Below are 13,708 nucleotides of genomic sequence, written 5' to 3'. Positions count from 1 at the left end.
ACTTGTTAATCCCACTCCGCCGTGGTCAGGTGATGCTGTTCTGAGCAGCTGTGCCACTTCGATATCGTTCACCATCAGACAACGGGAGTCACCGGCGGCGATCGCACACAGTTTTCCAACCGACTGAAACGTTACATCGTTTGGACAAACGCTGCCCATAGTAGCGTTGTGTGAGGGAAGCGACATGGGGGACCGAGTAGCTTTACTGCTGCTGGTTGTAGCGGCTTCGGCTATGGCCTTGGAGGTAAGAAAAATACGTTTTTGTGTGCTTGAACCTATAGTATCTTCGACCATATTGTTGCTGTCGTCACAGCTAAGCTAACTAGAGTTAGCTAAGCGTTAGCCCGGAAGCTGAGCCGTCGTGTTCCAAGACTAAAGCTTAACCTTTAATTAATTAAATAATCTTGTGGAAATCCTTAGAATCTGATAATATGAAAATTTAACCAAAATATATGTTACTCCTTTTCGTAACGTGCATTTATGTTCTGACTCGATTAAGAGAATAACATGCATAACATTGCCTGTAGTTTTATGTTGGAAGATTTTAAGCGGACGTGTCTCTTTAAAATCTAGCTAGCTCGACAGTGTGGGTGAATTCTTGGGTATTTCTAAACGAAAGGTTATGTGTTTAGTCAATGTCGCTTAAATAGTTGGACATTTTCCTCAATTGTTTTTAGTTGTATATGGTTATAATACACCTCTCAAAAGGCACGAGATATTTACTGGAAGTTGAATTGCCTCTATTGCGTTGTTCCGCGACGATTTTCCCTTGCAAATCCTTGTGTTAAGCCAGTGGTATGTGATTTATTGGGACAGCGTAACAATGAAAAAATGAAAAAGAATACCCGACATTCATTATTTAAAGGTGCGACCATTAAGTTTATATTTGTGTTGAACCGAAAAGCAACACGTTTTGCTATTATTTATAATTTCCCAAGAAAGTTGTGTACACTAACCTTAATAATACTTAAAAACGTAGCTACGAATGCTGTAGTATTCATATGGCGCATTTACCAATGGTTTGGACCTTATCCCCTTTGTGATAATCAATACACTGTACTTTAAAAAGACGAATAGTCTCATTTTACATATACCCGAGGGCTCATATTTGAGGGTGGGCGTGTTTTGGGGGTTGCAAATAAGTCTGTAACACATTCTTGTTTCGTAATGAAGTCTTGACGTTTGATTGTGGTTTTAAAGAAAAGAGAAAATCGTGAAGTTGGGAGTTAATGTGGGAAATAAACATTAACGCCCTCCACATAATTCTGTTAGATGGCAGAGAATAGAGAGGTAAGATGGCGGCGGTGCACTGCAGCATTTATGGAGGGGTTGGGAAGCTGGGAAGCCAACAGGAGCTTTGACCACAAGTGCTGCCTTTTAGGCTTTTCATTAACCTGTCATGCAGTGTGAAGGGATAAGTTACCCATGACATTTTAACTAATTTTACTTAATGTTATTTTTTAAACCATGCAGCTTTGTTCCCAAAATCATTGCTTATATATTTTGTATTTCAGTTCCCACTTGAAAACATTTCTATTTTCACTGCTTTTACTTGATCTTGTGCTTGTGTATCCCTGAAATGTGGACACTCTTGGCTATTTAACAGTTGTGAGATGTTTTCATTACATATTGGTTTAAAAGGTGTGTTGGATACACTTAGAAGGCTAGAATAAGTGTTAAGTTCACCCTTCATCAATACAAGAGGCTAAAATTGGCATTTAAAATTTCCCCAAACAGTTACAACAGTCCCCCAAATGGGAATTGTTCAATTGTCTACATTAAACATTTGAATAATAAAGGGGAACAATATTTCTAATTTGTGCTTATTGTTGGAGAAATAACACATTCATATTCATAAGGATTGGACTCTAGTTGTGGTTTACGGTTATAGTTCAGTGTTATCGGTGGTATCGCTGGTTGTATAAGTTGAAGCTTATCTGCACGTTTGACTGTATACTGGCACTTAATGTCTATAGCTTGGCTCTGGGCTGCTGTTTTACTCATTTTAGGGTTAGCTTCCTTCCAATTTGATGAATGAGGGGAAATGTGGCTGCTGATCTTCATTGTTCCCTCCAGTAGTCTATAATCAGTGGATTTGGAATGAATAGTTTGGACTCTGGCTTTGTTCGTAATCCATTTCTGAGGTCCCTTCACACAGTTTGTACTCTTTGACTCCACAGTTTAAAATCTAAACATCAAAGGCAGAAATTGAGAAATTATATTAGGATTTAAATATGACTTGAAAAGTAGATGTTACAAGTTTTCAATCTTACAAGAGCTCTGTTATTGCCTTCATTACTGACCTATTTAAACACATGCAGTCACTGCTAAACACACAGCCCTAAAAAAACAGCCTTTTCCTGATGAGCTTGCCCTATACGGGCAGGCAGTGGTGTGAAGTATGGGAGCTGGATGCCAGCCTTTGTGCATTTGTAAATCCTGAGGAAATGGTTCTTGGATGAGTGCAGACAGTCTGTGTGTGTGCATACTGCAGTCTTTCAGCCTGGGGTGGACAAGCCCTCTCCTCTTATTAGAGCCTTAATGCCTGTTGGTGCTGCCACTGTTTCTCTGTCTGGCATCTTCTGCTGCTCATATTGCAGTTTCAGGTCTTTGAAGAAAGTAATCCACTTGACACCAACAGATCTTCTTATTTTACTTGCTTTCCCCAGCATTGCTTGTATCTCTATAATGTATGGCTCAGCCAGCCCTTAGAGAATGAGGTTGAACTTTGTGCTTTACCCAGGAATTCTGTTTACTTCAGAGAGAAAATCCACACCAATAGTGGCATAAGCTTTTACACTTGACTGTTGAACCGACCTGGTGACAGAGAAACCATTGCTCTGAGAGGCTGGAAGCAAAAGCTAAATACTCTGGTTTTCAGCTGCCACACAGGAAATATCTTGGATGTACCATCTGAAGCTGAAATGATAAAAAAAAAACAACTTTTTGACCACTTTATGGTTGAAGTAATTTTTTATTTACTTGCTCACATGTAGATTATTTTGATTTTCTAAACGATCAGTTGACTTATCATTTGTATATTTTGCATTGGCTAGTTTAGAATATAATCAGTTGTAGTTTGTATTGATAATAAAAGATAAATCTGATTATAATGTTAATTGCAGTCCTAAAGTTATACATAGTCCAATTCTTTAGTGGACTGACAAAAACTGTAATAATACAGCAAACCGAGAACCTGCAAAAGTGTAACGCATAAGAGGCCTTATTTTTTAAATAAAATAAATCAATCCTCAAAGTGAAATTTGAATTTATGAAAAAAAAATGTAGTCACTGGTTGTTTTGTCCTTGTTATTTGCAGGCTTACCAGTCATTGTGGTAAATAAAAGTTGACATTGTGCTGGTTTCTTTTTGTTTCTGAAAACAATAGTTAATGGCATATTGGAGGGCTGGATGCTGTTTTTTTATGTGATTGGAAAGATTGATAGGAAAGTGGGTGTGTGTCTTTTTGTTAAACCTCCACAACTAGTCTGAAATTGTCCAGAAACTGAAAACTATATTGTGTTTTCTGTTTCTCACATATGAAAACGTGCTTCTTTTACATTTTGTTTTGTTATAAAACAATGTGGTTGCATGGGATCGTTTAGAAATGGTGTTTACGTAATAAACTTTACACCAGCAGAATTACCAGAGTAAACACGAGAGCTAAGCAGCCACCTGTGTGGCATCAAGCATTGTATTCATTAGTAGTTAGTAACTCATTTACAAAAGGTATTCCCGAAAAATTGATGAACAGTCCATCATTATAGCTTTTCATTATCATGTGTGAAACAGGCCTCTCCCAGATAAGTTGTCATAGCTATATTTTAGGTTTTAATAAACAGCAACACTTTAAGGCTGTAAGAAGTTTTTAAACAACTTTGCTATGACTGAATAAGGAGGTAGCAGAATATTTCAGATATTTTCATCACAAAGTGCATAGCCTCTGTCACAGGCTCATTCACAGGAGTTGCTGCTCGTTGCTGACTGACCAGGTTCGAAGCAGAGAAAACTCTACCTGGGTCGGCAGTGGATGATGCCAAATATTTGGCTTTGTGCCCAAATCTAGTATCAGGCTTTTGTTTTTTGTTTTTGTTATTTTTTACCCTCTGCCTTTCATTTTCTTTGTATAATCCTTCATGCTTAACCAGTGAGGCTAAAAGCTTGCTATGAAAATTAATTGTGCAAACAGCACGTTGTCCATCTTGGTGATGTCAACAACAACACTGCTGTCGTCCCAATTTATGCTCCCACTGCACTCCCCCCCATCTCTGCCCTGAAGAAAAGAATTCCTGACCTTTTGATGCTGTTGTTTCTGTTGTCATAGTAATCGGGATAACGTAGATATGCTTGCTGTCTTTTCAAGCTGTCCCTCTATCATGTCTCCTCTTTGTCTACCTAATAAAACCCCAGACACAGGTTTCCCCAGAAGTGATGTAAATCGTATGAACATCAAGGGTTCACCTATGTTTTTTTCATCACCTCTTCCCTGCATCACATCCTTTTTTCTTCTCAGGCAAATAGTCTGTGTATGTTCATGGTGAGCTTTTCCTGTTTGTAAAAATGGCATCCCCCTGTTTAAAAACATGTTAGGAATTTGGTAGTGCAGATTTCACTGGTTAGAGGCCATCGGATAACTCAAAGACCTGCTTTGTGCTGCACAACCTGGCCTCTGAATGAGATGCTGTGCGTGTATATGAGGGTTGATTTGATCTATTAGGTATTAAAGAAAATACTGGCCTTGTTAACTACGGAAAAGATTGTGATCTGCAGCGATAGTTTAGATAAAAACTGGAATATAAAATGATGCTGCAATTGTAAATTCTGCTTATTTAGCAGGGCTTGCATGTGCATCAGTAACAACTACTTGAGAAATTTCCCAAGTATAAGAGTCCCTAATCGATCAAATCAATAGCTTTAGTCTCTGACTGTTAGGACAAATTAGTCCCTAATAATATATTATAGAGGATGGGTCTTCATTGTTATTTTTTGGAGGTGATCTTAGGTATGGATGCATTAACATATTTCTGATTACCATGGCATGTTATCAATAGCTAATGTGGATTGGATAAAGTGTATAAAATATTTTCACTAGAGCATTTCCCATGAAAATTCTTCTCTTCATCTTCACTTTTTGCTGTTTAACTCGCAAATAATTTGTTTTTAGTTGGTCAAATATGTAGTTTGTTGCCTCGTAGTCTTGAGGACCACATTCTCCCTCCCATTCACTATATTTGAGTGAATCTCTACAAGGCTGCACCATTCATCATCATTCAAATGTTATTTCCATCTGTAAATATCAGCAGTGCACCATGAAGATGCTCTTTTCATTTTACTGCTGCTGAGTAAGCAGCTGTTGGTACAGAATCAGAATGATAAGTTGAGAAACGAGTCACCCTGACCTGCAGTTACTCAGTAACAGGCATAGAGTATATCCACACACACACACACACAGGCTCTATCTGAAAGCATGTACTTGCCACTGAGGTCTATCATGATCGTTGTATGTCTGACTCAGATGTGTTGTGATGCATGTGCCTGACCTTCCACTAAGATATGACTTAAATCATGATCTTACCACTGCCTATATAAAATCTACTTTTACACATGGATTAGATCACATGTCATGGTTGCAGCACAATGGTACATTATAGGTACGTGTTCATCATACATTTGCAGGCTTCCAAGAGAAGAAGAAGAAAAAAAGATTGGAAATCCTAGCATTAGCATGGAAAGTCTACTTTTTTTATGGTTAAATGTTATTTTCAATTTATAAACTGCATATATATGAGAAGACTAATTTGCATGCATTTTACTGAAAAACCTTTGTTCCATCTCAGCAGTTTAATATGATAAATGCAGACATTAGTTATTCACATGTGCAATCTTTCCCTTATTGCCCTCATAAATTCTTCCAGAGAAATAAGAAATGAGCCATAGACATATTTCTTGCAGCCACATATTTCTGCAGCCCCCCCACCAGTCATGGAGTATTTTAATCTTTTCAGTGCTTATTAAATGTCTAAGACACTGCATTGTCTCAGTAGGTTGCTGACTCATTTTCTTCTTGAGATTGGGAATCTTTTAAAAAGTTCCATCTTAATTATGGCATTATTTCGTTTCGCTGTCTCTATCAACACATACAAAATCCCACAAGGGTATTTAGTTATAGTCTTTTACTAGTAGAAATGATGTCATCTTCTTTTTTTCTCTCCTCCTTGTCCTCATCCTCGGTGTTCAGGGTTGCCATAGCAGTCTAGCCTTCCCCAGGTACTTGGACCATAATTAGGCCACTTTGTGTTTCCTGTCACTTCTCCGATCTTTTTTTATTTTTACTGTTCCCATGTAAAAAAATCACTTCTGTTTTTTTCTGTGAAAATCTACCATTGATTCAATATAACAAGTTCTTCTATATCTACACTGTGGAGTTGGGACACTGTTTAAAACAAGCTTTACATGTCTGATGTATATGTGAATCAGGAGAGTGAAAATTTGCATCCAACTGGACTGCATTGTCGATTGTGCTGGGCTATTTCTAGATCTGTTTCCTGTTTGGTCTCCTTGATAGTGGTGGACATCCTGTTTGTGTAGTAAACCAGAGTGATGTCACGTGTAATACGTGATTGTGTTGGTGTGGGTGGTTAGAGGAAGCCATTGTATTGAAATCCCTCTAGTTTGAGGTGATGATGACAAATCCAAAGTCATTTCTATTTAGTATTCTTTTAAAGGAGCATTTAAAACAAAGTAATAATTTTAGGATTCATTTAACTGGCATAGGAAAACTGGATCCTTTAAAATGTTAAATATTTCTATTGCAGATTTATTTTGTTGTTTTGTTTTATAAATATGGACTTTGCATCCAGTGTCTCAGCTCGTCCTGTTTTGGGGTGGTGTTTGAAAGCACACATAAACTCCCTTCATCAATACATGGTCCCAGATGACACAGAAGGATTACCGCTACTCTCAATCAGCAATATAATAATGGGTTTATTTATTTATTTATATATTAGAGCAGGGTTGGCCAGTGTCAGTCCTCGAGAGACACAATCCTGTAGGTTTTCCAAATTTTCCCTGCTCCAATGCACCTGACTTAAACTAATGAGTCATTGTGCAGATCCTTATAGGCTGTTGGATCCATTTAATTTGAGTCAGGTGTGCTGGAGCAGGGAAATTTGGAAAACCTGCAGGATTGTGGCTCTTGAGGACCGATGTTTTAGAGCTTTGAAATGTAGAAATGTGATTGTTTTTCATGGTCGGCTTAATTTAACTTTCTCCAAATTAATACAATTTGAAAGCCTTAGAAAAATATGCAAACATAAGGAAAGTTTTGTATGTGTTAAAAAATTTGTTTTACCAAATAGTACAGTAAATCTGCAGCATGCATTATTTAATTCAAAGGCATTGCCTCCTGGCTATATTTAAGCTTATGGTTAGCGTCATGTTATAAACAGATGACCTCAGCACGAACAAGTCATTGCACTTTAACTGTATTCTCTTTCTTTTTTCCCTGTCCTTAAAATATTGATAGACATAAAACATCAGAGAGGTGTGAGCAGAAATAAACCACATGGCCTGGAGTGTCTTGGGCTGTTTTTTTTTCTTTTCTTTTGTTTTTTTGTTTTTTTTGTTTTTTTACTAGCAAAAGACCCTTGGGGAAATTATACAATATGTTTCAAATAGATGTAAAAATACACCTAAATTAGAGGTTGGAAATGTCATGCACAGCAACACAGAAACTGTAAGAGTATAAAGAAGAATCTAAAAAGGACAACTCAATATAAAATTGTGAAATTATATATATAAAAAAGACATTAGATTTTGTTCATACACGTATTTTAGTTACAGCTAAATCAGTACCTAATAACTTTAATGAAATTTTGTACAAATTTGTGTACTTAAAGATAATTGGGCCATAAAATGATCGTTTAGTGTAAACAATGTGTGTGTTTCATCTGTGTATGTTGCTTTTCCACTGCAGTGACTCCAAACTGGGCACCAGTGAGGTCAGAGCCAGCTTATCTGGCTCATTACAGATTGGTTTGGGGCACTGGCACACACAGCAGCCTGTATCCTCTCCAAAGCAAACTAGCCAGATGATGAAATTCCTGTTCTCATGTGACTGGGATAATGGTGCTGCCTCAGGTTGCTACAGCGATGACTGGTAGAGGTTATAACAGGCAGTTCCCTACGGTAGAGAGCACTCACTGTATCTATGGTGGCTATTACCAAGGCAACCAAGAGTCCCTCCAGCATGTCTAGACAAAGTGATCAGAAGTCACATTGTGTTTCTTACACACTTTTAATCAGATTTTAACAGATTTGTCTGAGATGCTAAATCCAGAAGAAGCCCTCGAGACAAAGCCTAATCGCATTGAATATGAATGAAGATAATTCCTCCAACAAACTTAAGTTCTTCTCTCAGACTTGATGAAAACTTGTAAAGATGTGGGATGAACTCTGCAAGGAAAGATGTGACATGCAAATGATGGATGTGGTTGACATTAGATTTGAGAAAAGCAATTGACAGAGACAAACACATTTAGAAGTCTCAATTCTTGATTTGAGGAAGCATTTCGTTGTGTCACTTTGACCTGTTTAAGCCTTTATAAGGGATGAGATCAATATTTAACCTAGACTGACTTCAGATTATTGATTGCAGACGTGCCTGGGTGAGCATGATGCAGTCTACATTTCTTTAGGCACTTAGATTTCATCATAACCTCAGTCCCTTCACCCTGCCTAAACTGGTGGTTACATCATCTAGCCCAATTACTGTGCATTTACCTTTGACTTTAGTGGACAAAGCTGGTGGTTTTCCTGCAGGTGGTGAACCATCCATCCACCGACTCACCCACCCTCCCTCTATGCCCAGTTACTCCAAGATAGAGCTGGGGCCTATCCCATTGGCTACTAGACAAAAGGAAGGGTACTCTCTAGACAAGTTGCCAGTCCAGCACAGGGCCATGGTGAAACAGTGTGTTTCCTCCTTTGACTGCAATTCTTTTATTGCTGCTCTACGGGCTGGTGAGCAGCAACGCCTTTTCATTTTCTTTCTATAACCAAAGAGATGCACAGAGGATGACTTGATCAGTTTGTTTGGAGGGAGTAACGCTTCCTCTGTCATACTTTCCCAATTGTGTAAAATCAAGTAATCATGGCAGCTCTAGAACCTACAGTGTTAGAGATGATCTACGAGTAAATAACAGCCAATGTGATTATAGTCCATCTTTATACGTTGTCATTTTATGCAAGAGCATAGTGTTCATTGTATTATTCTGCAGTCTTTTTTAGTTCAGCTTTCCCAAGCAAATTAAACTGATTTAAAAAGTAGTGTATTTTGAAAAAAACTCACAGCTTTATTTGTTACCACTGTAATTAATTTATTGACTTGAAAGAAAGCAATGAAGTTATGTTTACCAAGGATAACAGAATGAAGCCCTTATTTCCATTGTGTTAAGCTGTTAATTTCTGTTTTCGACTTACTGATCATGTATCTGAGCTACGGTAAACGGTATCTAACACCTACTGGCTGACGTCATTGTGTTTGAGGTGCAGCCTTGTCCTATTAACCACTGGTCCAAGCATGTCGGCAAAAGATGCCTCTAAAAGGCGTGTGCCACAGAGAAAACGTGTCTAGCTCCTGCGACACATCTTGCTCTCCAGGGAGTCTCCTCCTGGGATTAGAGCTGATCTTAAGACACACACCCCCACTGCCATCATCCCACCCACCACCCCCTACACCCAGCTCCCCATGGCAGGCCTGGGCTACTCAGATAAGACTGTGCAATTAATAGCACTGCAGGACCAGCGCCTGTGGGGACACTTCAAAGATCGGATATGCATGTGTGTACGCTCAGGGTGCACTGGAATATATTAAACAGACTTTCAGCCTATGTGTGGAAGAGAAGATGTACGTAAGGATAGATTTATATGCATTTAGCATGCTTGTGATGTAATATTTCTTTTTCTGACAACCCCATTTACTTTTATTTATTTATTTATTTTTTACAAAACAATCAAATAACTGTACATCAGTAATAAGGTGTATAAACATAAGAAATAAAACAAATAATAAAATACAACTAAAATTGCTCCATTATATGAAGCAAAAGTATATGTTTGTATTTTGCTTAAATTTGTTTCGTCAGACCTAAAAACATTTTTAAAGTTTTTCTATTTCACAACTAGTTTGTTATTAATTAATTGTCAGCTTTAATTGTCTTCGTCTTGAGGCAAACATGTGGGTGATTATTTAATTATGAAAGCCTTAATAATCCTTTAAGACAGAACATATAAAGCTTTTAATGACGATGATGTGTCCAGCATTGAAAATATTTGAGTCATAGATTTTAGCTGTGAAAATTTTGTCTGTATAAGATGAAAACTGTGGTTTAGGTCACTTTATGTAATAAAATCACACACACACAAAGATAGTTCATGTAAAATGCTGCACTGAGCTTGTCATACTCATAAACCAATGTGGGGTAGCAAGCCACTCCGGCAAATTGCACCAGCAAATAATCTCCCTTTTAATCACTTTAAACTTGTATGTTATTGCATTACATTATTAAATTGTTGCTTTGTGTTTTTTGTTTCTTTTATGTTCCAACCTCAGGGGAAAAATAATCCCTTTTCCCTCTCAAAATGGTACACTGATCCTAAAACCTTTTTTTATGGTGTTTAAATCAACCTTAAAGCCAAAATTTAACAACTTCATCTAAACTGAGTTCAGTTTTGTGGACCTGTAAGGGCCTGCAGGCTTATCTTGGGTTTGCATTTACTTCCCATGGCTGACATGATTTGGACACAGTGCTGCTGCCTTCCTGAATGCCCGCCACAACCCGTTATCATTTTAGTTTTTTTTATCATCTAACTATAGAGTTCATTCATCACTTAATAGGATTAATCAAAGCAGCAAGAAGCAGAAACCCATTTTTGATGGTTCACTGCTTTAGTTGCGTCACTTCTAATTTTGTTTTAGGAAGAAGTAGCATGTGCCTGGGGATTCTGCTCGCTTTAATTGCACCATCTTCTCAGGGTCAGTCTCATACAGCACGGGCCTTCCTCCTGGGTTCATTCCCTGTTGTTATGGTGATAGCTATCATGCCAGATTGAGACCAATGGGGGATATTACTCCTGACCAAGCTACCATCCAAATCCTCAGTGTCCAGATTACAGGTCTCTTCTCCCTCTGTAGGATGACCAGCTGGCAAACTGAAAGGACTGTGAACCAGGGCTAAGACGGCATAAAGATGATGAGTTTAGGAGATGAGGAAGGCCTGATGTCTCTATCATTTGTCTGCTTTTCACTGAGTCCATCTGTTTGTTTCCTCCATATAGATTTTAGCTAGGCTGTTACTGGAGCAAGAAGTAAACACTAAAGTACCGTTTTTCTAATTTAGTCTTTTCATTTACAAGATATAAAGAGAAGATATTGTTGAAAAGCAGGGAAAAAAGCAGGATTTAAATATGGCGACATCTTTTTCTTCCTGAATTACCCCTCTCTGACACCAGAAATTCCCTTCTTCTCCTCAGTCCAACACCCCCCTCTGCTTTTGTGCCTGGTGTTTTACAAAGTGCTTGACCTTCTTGAGCCCAACTGGCTTATTTTCTAGTTCATCTGTTCTCCAATCTCTCTCTGTCTCTTGCCTTTGTGATCATTGTTCTTTTTCTACCTTCCTGCTCTTTGCCATCCCTGGTGGTGATTTATAACTTGGCTGATTTTAACCCTCCCCTTCCCCAAACTTTCTTTCAACAAACGACTAAAATGCCGAGAGATTTGTGAGTGTACCATTTGCCCAAAAAGTGTGACACAAAGAATTTGAATGTCAGCAAGCTGTTGGAACAGATACCCCTCAAAGCAGAGAGGAAGTTGTTTTTATCTCCTTCAGTAAGTGACAGACTGCGTCCAGGGGGGGTGGTCAGATAACGTAAAAATGAATCTGGGCCCCTTAAAGTGGTTTAATTAAAAGATGTCGTAACTGCTCAACATTTTAAGGAGGATTTGAAATCTTTGAGCTCTGTTTGCATCGGTTTTTGCTATAAATAAGCAGGATGGGATGTGATCTGTGCCTGTTAGTGCTGCTCGCTCACAGATGGCAGTGTGGGAATCAAGAGGCAGAACCCTAAATAATCCGGTGTGGTGGTGCAGATGGCTGGGTGTCAAGAGTAATGGCCACCAGTGTTATCATTTGTGTGAGCTGAAGAGGGCTGTGGCCAGGAGGGGATTTTACACTTGTGGGTGTGTGTGTGTGAGGGATTTACTACACTTTGCAGCTTATCATGTTGACCTGTGGGGGGATATAAACTTTGAAGATGCATATTTGGTCCATAGAAGTGTAACCAAATCTGATGGTGTCCAAGTGTGTGTGGTGTTTACTGCTAAAACTTTTTACAACACATGTTTTGTCTCTTTTTATTTAAACAAACGTTTAATTAATGGACAAATTTTATAATTGTTGTATTAAATTCTTGTTATTTGATGCAACTCCAACCAGTCTCACAGATGCATTGACTTGAGGAGAATCTATTTTTCTAGATTGCCATCACCTCAGAGCAGCATCCAGCATCGCTTATATTATCAACAATTTTTCATTAACAGTAGCTTGTAATTCTGTGAGGTAAATTGTAATTGATAGCTTACTTTTGAGGTGATCTATGGAAATTTTCCCGGCATTTATATTTAATCCAGGAAGTTTACAATCCAGCCGCAAAATGTAGTGAGGCTCTAGGTGGTAAATCCACAATAAGTGACCCAAGGTAAAGTGATTATTTATCACATTTGTATGTTTTTATTTTTTATTTTTTAAATTTTATTTTTGCTGTATCTGCTATGTTGCTAAGAGACATGTGCATTAAATAATTATGAAGCCACGTCCTGTCGAACCTTCTACCAATTTGATTGGCAGTAATGTCCAATTAGGAGTGGTCCAAGATAAAGAAGTCACAAGAAAGTTCTACGTCTGTCTGAAAAGAACAAAAATAATGGTCCACTATGGCTGGAATAAAGCCAAGCTGCACAGTGGTGTCAAAAACAAGATAAGTTGTAGTTGCTTTGTTTAAATAAGTTAGTGTTTGTTTCAAAGGCAATTTTTTTTCTCCAGAAAGCCAACACTTGAGAGAATGGTATGCAGATGAGAAAAGGTTTGTTCACTGATTTTTGTGTTATTTCTATAAAGTACTGTCAGTAATAAATTCTGTTTTTGTTTTTTTAGTTGGCCTTTGTGCTTCTATATCCGTTGATGCAATCATTTTTACATCCTTTAAGTCCCATAATGTGACAACTGAGGCTGTCCTGGGAAAAAAAAGTCTTTATGAAGGAAAAAAACACGTATAATAAGCTTGGAGTTTTAAGTGTTTAAGCCGTGCTCACTTTTTTTTGGTTGGACATGAAAATAGTAAAATTAAAAATAGAAAATAAAAGTAAAACAGTAAAATGAAAAAGTAAATAAAAATCTAAAATCCAAATTAATGTTAATTTGTTGTGTAGCCTTGAAACAAACTACCAGATTCACAAATGACTCCTTTTTCTAGTTGTGTTAGCACAGGGTTGCTTTACCTTCTACAGGTGTTGGTTTTATTGCATTCACCTGATGTACCTGGTGAGCTTCCTGTTCTGCTGTGCTTGTTTTCTTCGGGTGCAGTCTGGTGAAAAGAACAGCTGAAAATGTTCTGCGTCTAACAATTGTGTAAATACTCTGTAACTGGAAAA

The 13,708-nt window shown here is 37.9% G+C and overlaps 1 protein-coding gene across 2 annotated transcripts in view; it reads left to right on the top strand.

Annotated features, from left to right (window-relative positions):
- The first annotated feature begins 45 nt into the window (after positions 1-45).
- appa (amyloid beta (A4) precursor protein a) overlaps positions 46-13,708 on the top strand; it is a 36,022-nt gene continuing 22,359 nt past the window's right edge. The window contains exon 1 of one of the 2 annotated variants that reach the window (XM_041979227.1): positions 46-244. In XM_041979227.1, the coding sequence (XP_041835161.1) occupies positions 185-244 (60 nt within the window). In that variant the 5' untranslated portion in view covers positions 46-184. The remainder of the gene's footprint in view (positions 245-13,708) is intronic. The other variant, XM_041979228.1, reaches the window with a different exon arrangement.

Source organism: Melanotaenia boesemani, chromosome 24 (assembly GCF_017639745.1).
Source record: "Melanotaenia boesemani isolate fMelBoe1 chromosome 24, fMelBoe1.pri, whole genome shotgun sequence".
Lineage (NCBI taxonomy): Eukaryota > Metazoa > Chordata > Actinopteri > Atheriniformes > Melanotaeniidae > Melanotaenia > Melanotaenia boesemani.
The sequence above is the reverse complement of the archived record's forward strand: the minus strand, read 5'-3'. Positions and strand labels throughout refer to the sequence as shown.